The following is a 7,719-nucleotide window of genomic DNA, read 5'->3' on the forward strand; positions in this document are numbered from 1 at the left end:
AAAAGTCTTAGAAACTTGATGAAACACGTTAAATAAAATGCAACAATTCTGGTACGTTGGGTTTGTACAAGAAAAGTCTCATTGATATGTTGGATTTGTATAAGAAAGTCCTAAGCCCGTGTCAGTTAATGGGCCATTTCGACGATGTCAATATAAAAACCCAAATATCATTCTGCCGTAATGTCAAACCTTATAAAGGAGGTTAGAGAAGGGTTAGACAAAGTATATGCGTACAAGAAATTGATGATACATGAAACTCGCAAGTGATCTTTACTTAGAAGATAGAAGTCATATAGAATACCAAGTTGAACTCTCTCTTTACTTTTTATGATTTAGCTTACTTTGACACCAAAATAAAATAAACCAATGAGCTATCGCTTGTAATATTTGTTTTTCATTAAACTAAAAAAAACATTTATCACATATTTTTGTGATATCAAACAATGGTTCTAAACTTCTAATGTACGTGATTTCGGTAAAATGAGAAACGCAAACTGGACTAGTGATCCCATCTATATGGGTTGCACTTTGATCCTCGGTTTTGATTTTGGAATTGGAGTACAAGCCCACTGGGCTTCTGGGATAAAAACAGAAAAACAAAAATATATATGATGATGATTTATTTTTATTCTTGTTGGAGTCCAATTATGGGACTTTGTTTTGGTTTTATTTATGCTAGCTATATCAACGTATCTTTTGGAAAAGTATGCGTACGGGAGGGTATAATTATAAAAGGTCTGATATGCTCAACAAGTGGGTGTGTATGATACATTTTGATAGCAATGGGGTCCCATAAATATACGCTGACGATATTTCATTACAAAAAGAGTTTATAACCAAATTTTACTTTTGATATATTTTGTTTAAATAACGAATGGTTGGTCCTAAACAGGTTACACTTGACAAGTGCTGCGTCAGATTGGGATCAGAATACATCAATACAATTAAAATTATGCTCTTTTATTTTAGGTGAATAATTGTAAAGTTTGGTTTAGTTTTAGGTATTAGATGAAGAAGTTAACCATTACAAACCAACCTTGTTAAAGCCAAAGTGGATATATATATACAGATTAATGTTAAAAGATAGATATTTACCAAAGAAAGTCAAAAATAGGACAAAAGAGTGGCCAAACAAAAAACTTACACTTAAAGAGGAGACTCTCTCATCAACAACAATCCTATGAAGCCAATAGGGAAAACTTGTTACCTACATAAGATTTCGCATAAACCTTTTCTATTTTCTTTTTTGTTAATATGAAATTTTCTGATTTTTTTTTTTAATCTCGATTATTAATAAATTGATGGTTTAATATTTGTACACATATTAAGAAAATTTTGATTTTTAAAATTTATAATTACTCTATAGTAAAAAAAACCATTATAAATTTATGATTTGTAATGGATATATTTGTTTGCCTTGATTAGAACCACTATGAATATTCTGATATCTCAAATCGAATCAAAACGGATAATTTTCACCGATTTACATAAAATCAGAAGATCATCGATATTTTTCTTATATGCTAACTTTTCAGTCTCCACAAAATTTTTAAAAAGGATAAAAGATAGTAAAAGCTAGTTCAAGTCGATCGGCACAAGTAAAAACAAAGAATCTACTAACGGTAACTTCTAAACGTGGGTTTCCCAAACGCTAAAAGGAACAGTCACGGAGACAATCACAAAACACAATCATGTGAACCAAGTCCAAAACAATCCTTTGGCTACCGTACACGTGTCTTATCTTTTAGCGGACGAGATCGCGTGTGATTGTTGCGTTTAAGGCGGTCCAGTTCTCTTTGATATTTTTTCTATTTTGGTAAGATATTTTTTGTTATTTGAAAAACACATAAATTGAAACAATAAAATAAAACATTTAATTATTACAATAGTTTGAGAAGATCGCTTATACCGATGAGATTTCTCACGGGAGCACGGGGACCGCTTGAACGTGGGTAGATGATAAATAATTAAAATAAATAAATTAAATTATTTTTGTAGTAGTAAGTTTGTGTGACAGAGCAAATAAAATAATAATGATAAGGTTTTTAAGATCTACTGTATATAATCTTAAAAATTAAAGATCTTCTGATTTATATTTATTTATGGTATACTTTAATTGGTTTTTTAGTGGTGGGACATTAGGAGTGAATGAGAGAAATGTAAAGATAGTGGGAGCTATTGTTTAGTAATTTTAAAATTTTTTATTTAATTCTTACACAAAGCAAGATGTTATTTAAAATTATTAAAGAGTATTCACATGCCAATGATATTTTATGATTGTTTTCCCAAGAATGCGGTAGTTTATAAATTATGACTAAGTATGTTTTTAGATTGATTTGTCGAATGACACGTAGCTTATTAACAGATCTGACCTTTGTTTATTGTTTCTCCCCTCCCTCAGATCTCATAGATATATACTTAAGAATTGTTACACGAGAAGAAAAAATATATACCTAAGAATTAATGAGATTTGTTATCGACATTTTTATGTATTTCTGTTTTGTTTATTTTAAAATACTTGAGTACCAGATTTAAGTTTATTAAATTTTCATTTTATTATGAATAGTTACCAATATTTCTTTTTTTTTTATCAATAAAGGAAATAAGCTCAAACAAGCCAATTTAGAGGGAAACTTATCTACAACTACAAATAAAACATGATGCAGAAATACACGTATCTGGCGTGTTAAAGAATCCGCTCGTACATTAACTTGTCTTGGGACATAAATCAAAGAGAAGGAAGAAAACTCCTCCCTGTCCATCTGAATGTCGTCGAGGTATGTTGCAAAAGCTGGCCAATCAGTAGGAGAAGACACCATCTTCCCCAAGTCTGAGCAGTCGGTAAGGAAGGCCACATCCCGGAAGTCATGTCCTATCATGCAGCGCATCGCCCAGAGGGGAGCTTCAACCTCAGCATGTAACGGGGATAAACTTCGCCAGAAATTTGTCGATCCAAGCAACGGGGGCGAGCTTTGTGACGAGTGACAACACCATCCTGCACCTGCAAAAACATTCGTCGCCTTCCAGGAGCCATCCACAAAACACTTGTGACCCGTTAATTCTCGAGGGAGTGGTATTCCCATGCGAGTCCCAGATAATGGGCGCGGAGGGATGAAGGGGATCTCCTCTCCCTCGACATCCACCTGAGCTTCCTGCCAGGTTAAAGCCTCGCCTTCTGCCACCCGGACAACCACATCCGGACGTTCATCCTGGTTCTCAAAAATACAAGCATTCCTAGCTTTCCAAATATACCACATCAGCTAAGGAAAAGCTGAGACATGTGAACCCAGACCTTTCGGATCTAGGAAATGATCCATATTAGCATACACAGACCCCGTCGGGAAAAGATGTGGTCCCACTGGGACATGGGCCAAGGCCCAAACCTGTCGGGCCGGCGGACACAAAAATATGGCATGGTTGATATCTTCCGCCTCCATCCTGCACCGCGTGCAAACAACATCGCAACTTACCCCCCGACGGCGTAAGTTAGTCGATACCGATATGCATCTCGATAAAACTTGCCACAAAAAATGCTGTAATTTTGGTGGACAATGCACCTGCCAAACCCTCGCAAGAAGGGGGTAACCTCTGGCCCAAAGCCCATTGCCCGAAAAGGACCCTGGACGTCCAACCGTTCCGTCTCATAACCAGATTTAACAGTATATTTCCCAGTTTTAGTAAAATGCCACCCTAAATAATCATCCTTTGTGCCACTACCAAGAGGGATAGCCTCAATCAGTGCGACATCCAACGGATCAAAAGGCTGGGTTAGTAGATCCTTACGTCAAGGATTAGTATGACGATCAATGAAATGCGGTAACCGTAGAGATGGGTCCTTAAAAGGACCATTACTTAAGGCTGGTTTGGAAATTGGGCTGGAACCCAGGGATCATTCCATATAGAAATTGAGGTCCCTGTGCCAACCCGTTTAATAAGTCATTTATTCACCAGAAAGTGAGCAGAAACGATACTCCTCCACGAGTACGAGGGTGAATAAGATCGTATTGGATCCATAGGATCAGAGTTCCGATAGCACCTACTTTTAAAAACCCGGGCAAATAGGGAGTCCGGATGATCTATTAGTCTCCACAATTGCTTAGCCAGCAGAGATGATTTGAAATCATCTACACTCTTGAAACCCAGACCACTCAGCTGTTTGCTACAACAGAGTCGTTCCCAGGCAATCCAATGCATACCCCCGGACTGTCCATTCGTACTTCACAAAAAATTGGCCACTGCACTGGTCAGTTTTGATGTGATTGTCTTTGGGAGACGATAACAAGACATCACAAAAGTCGGGACAGCCATCACAACAGATTTAACCATAACCTCCTTCCCCCTTTTCGAGATTAATCGCGCTGATCACCCAGTCGTGCGGCTCTGCAGGCGATCTCTGACATAGGAAAACACCTTAGTTTTATACCCCCCAGACTCTCAGGAATTCCCAAATAGGAACCCATACCCCTAGATTGGTGATCCCAAGAACCCCCTGTATTTCCGTCCGGACTACCTCGTCAACCGTGTGACCGAACTGAATCGAAGACTTGGCCAAGTTAATCTGTTGACCCAAGGCCCCTTCATATTGCCGTAGAATATCCAAAACCACCCTGCATTGATCCGTATTAACCTTACAGAAAAGACTATCGTTCGCAAATAATAGGTGAGTAATTGGCGGGCATTTATTGGCCACCTTAATACCAGTAATCCGCTTATCCGCCTCCGTTTTCCGGACATTTGCAATAAGGACCTCAGTACATAATATGAACAAATAAGGAGACAGCAGATCCCCCTGTCGCAGGCTCCGCTTCGGGACAATTAATCCATTTGGTTGCCCATTGAGAAGAACTCGATACTCCACCGAAGAGACACAGAACATTATCCAGGAGATCCATTGTTCAGAAAAACCCATTTTTCAAAACAGTGCCTTCAAAAAACCCTACTCCACTCTATCATACGTCTTACTCATATCCGTCTTTATTGCCATAAATTTGCATTTACACGAATTATTCGTCCTCAGCCCATGAAATATTTCTTGAGCAATCAGAATATTGTCCAAAATCAACCTTACCCGGAACAAAAGCCGACTGCGTCTCCAAGATGAGACCAGGGAGAAGAGCCTTAAGCCGTTGACACAAAACCTTGAGAGAATCTTATACCCCACATTACACAGACTGATGGGACGCAAGTCCGCCATCCGCGTCGGTTTGGCCACCTTAGGGATAAGACAAATATGCGTCCGATTTAAATCTTTATCAAAAACACCCTCCTCCAGAAACTGGTTAACCATATATACAAGATCAGCTTTCACTACGGTCCATGCCATCTAGAAGAACAAAGCAGTCATCCCATCCGACCTTGGAGCTTTATCCGGATGCATCATGAACAAAGCCTGTCGAACCTCTGCTTCCGTAGCCGGGGCAGTTAACCAAAAATTATCCGCATCTGTAATGACCGTGTTAACCTCCCGTAAAACATCCTCAAAATTAGCTGGATTAATCGAAGTGAACAGTTCCTTGAAATACGAGACTGCCGTATCATAGATATCCGCATCATCTGTCGACCAAACATCCTGTTTATTGTAAAGCCCAACAATCCTATTACGAGCCCGGCGCTGTTTAGTTTGTGCCTGAATATATTTTGTATTTTTATCCCCCACCTGCATCCACCAATTTCTACTCTTCTAATACCAATGAATTTTCTCATCCCGGTATGTCTCTAGCAACCGGGAATTTAAATCGGAAATTAATTTCGGTGTAGACGCATCATCTGCCTGAGCCACTTCTAACTGCCGTTTAAGATCCTCGTTCAACTCCCTACCATATGGAGGTTGCATCTTACGCCAGCGAGAAATTGCCCGCTGACAGGACACAATTTTATCCACAAATCCTGACGAGGCTGGATCCTGGTCAGCATGCCAACCAGACGATATCGCCTCCATTAAACCGGCATTGCCAACCCAACGCCGATCAAACATAAAACTCCGCCTCCCTCGTGGCCTCTTCGCACCTATACTAGACACCAGGAGCATGTGATCTGACGCGATCATTAGTAAATATTCAGTCACCGTATCCGGGAATAAATCATGCAAATCCTCATTACCCAAAGCTCTATCCAACCGACAACGAATATGCTTTTTATCCCGCCAACCTTTCCAAGAAAAACAATCACCCAGAGGAAGCAGGACGTAACCTCCCACCGCGCTTTTCATGATTTACGGTTAATTCATTAAAATCTCCAATAAGAAACCAAGGTGTAGACCGAGTTGTACCAATTCGTATTAGCCGTTCCCAAACCAAATCTCGATTTTTGGGGACTGGATCCCCATAAACAAAGGTTAAATTAATTACACTGCCTTTGAAACATGCTTCCACATCAATTAATCTGTTTGATTCCATTAAAATTGAAACATTAAAAACATCTTTATTATAAAATAGAGCCAATCCTCCACTACAACCAATAGGTTCCACTGTTTTCAAATCAGTAAAGCCAAAATGGCCTACAAATTTTTCCAAAAAAGAAAAAGAATGTTTTGTTTCCATAAGAAATAAAAAATCTGGCCTATGTTTATTCCAGAGATCCCTAAGATTTCCTATAGAGACCTTATTACCAAGCCCTTGACAACTCCAAATTAATACATTCATTTAACAACTTTGGGTTTGGGTGGTTTGGCACCCCCGAGCCCGCCTTTGGCCCCATCATGAGCCTTTGGAGCAATTCCACTGTCGACAGCATTCGGCCCATGCGGAGGGCGTCTCCTTGGGGATAGCAACATCTGCGCATTGCGCTTCTTCGCACTTACACCTCTTAACACTGGACCACGCCCCTTCCGCACCTTTGCCCCATCCGCTTGTAACCCAACATCCTCCATTACGACCTCCTCGATAACACCCTCCTCACCCCCTAAATCATCCTCTAAGTCATCAAAGGTATCAGGATCCTCCTCCATCACCCCGACATCCAAACTCAAGCTACCACCCTCGCTTCCAGCCCCCACAGGGTCCCTCCGAATGCCTCCAGAACCCAATTCACGCCCCTGAGCTCCCGCCTCATCCGATACAATCGTTGATGCTAAGTTCTGATCTGGATAGCCCACACCAACTGCGTCTGCAACTTTGGAGACCGCTGTGGGAACCACAACAACATCCAGCCGAGGCTCCTCGGGAGCCTTAACTTCAGCCCGTGAAGCCTCCTGTGATGACCCCGTAGCAGCAGCAGAAGTAGTGACTATGTCACCCGACCCGTGTAACATCCCCTCACCTTCCACCAACTCAGTCGAGGCGTTCATAATTTGGCCCTCCTCAGCGACCTCGCCCCCCCCACTGCAGAAGGCGGCAATGAACCCGCAACCGCACTCTTCTCCTGAAACAAAGATTTTCGGACAACCTTCTACGGGTGAGAAAGCACCCGCTGCGACCCTAACTCCTCCACAACCGGATCTCTGACCCGCTCATCCCGATGACGTCCCTGTCCCCTCGCCATCCCATGATGGCCACGAGAGTCCTGCGCGAAGTCCCCTGCATGTGAGGACTTCTTAGCCCTATAGGAAGGTCCAGCCACCTGCTCCACTCTCGGTTTAGACGAACCTTGTGTGTTACTCTCGTGATGCCCTTTATGAGGACCAATACCACCTCTAGCATCTGCTAGAACTGCCCCTTTGTAACTTAACGCTTGTCCCTGGTCGCTACTCACCTCAGATCCACCCCCACTTCCTCCAGAAGA

The 7,719-nt window shown here is 41.3% G+C and overlaps 1 protein-coding gene across 1 annotated transcript; it reads right to left on the reverse strand.

Annotated features, from left to right (window-relative positions):
• Positions 1-2,608: 2,608 nt before the first annotated feature.
• On the reverse strand, positions 2,609-4,909 carry LOC147944957 (uncharacterized). Its single transcript, XM_087512776.1, has 5 exons — positions 4,463-4,909; positions 3,558-3,778; positions 3,293-3,438; positions 2,706-3,238; positions 2,609-2,638 (listed from the first exon to the last, which is right to left on the reverse strand). Exons 1-5 carry the CDS (start codon positions 4,907-4,909, stop codon positions 2,609-2,611), a joined length of 1,377 nt encoding a protein of 458 aa, XP_087368902.1.
• Positions 4,910-7,719: the final 2,810 nt, after the last annotated feature.

The sequence above is a fragment of the Camelina sativa genome, chromosome 5 (assembly GCF_030686135.1).
Source record: "Camelina sativa cultivar CO46 ecotype springtype chromosome 5, ASM3068613v1".
NCBI classification, from domain to species: domain Eukaryota; kingdom Viridiplantae; phylum Streptophyta; class Magnoliopsida; order Brassicales; family Brassicaceae; genus Camelina; species Camelina sativa.

What these genes read in the sequence shown, in the direction of transcription:
- LOC147944957 (XM_087512776.1), bottom strand. Translation starts at nt 4,909, where the DNA reads ATGGGTTTTTCTGAACAATGGATCTCCTGGATAATGTTCTGTGTCTCT. An exon ending in TCATTTCCTAGATCCGAAAG is followed by an intron (nt 3,239 to 3,292) that starts GTCTGGGTTCAC and finishes ATATTTGGAAAG; the next exon opens with CTAGGAATGCTTGTATTTTT. An exon ending in ATGTCCCAAGACAAGTTAAT is followed by an intron (nt 2,639 to 2,705) that starts GTACGAGCGGAT and finishes TTGTAGTTGTAG; the next exon opens with ATAAGTTTCCCTCTAAATTG.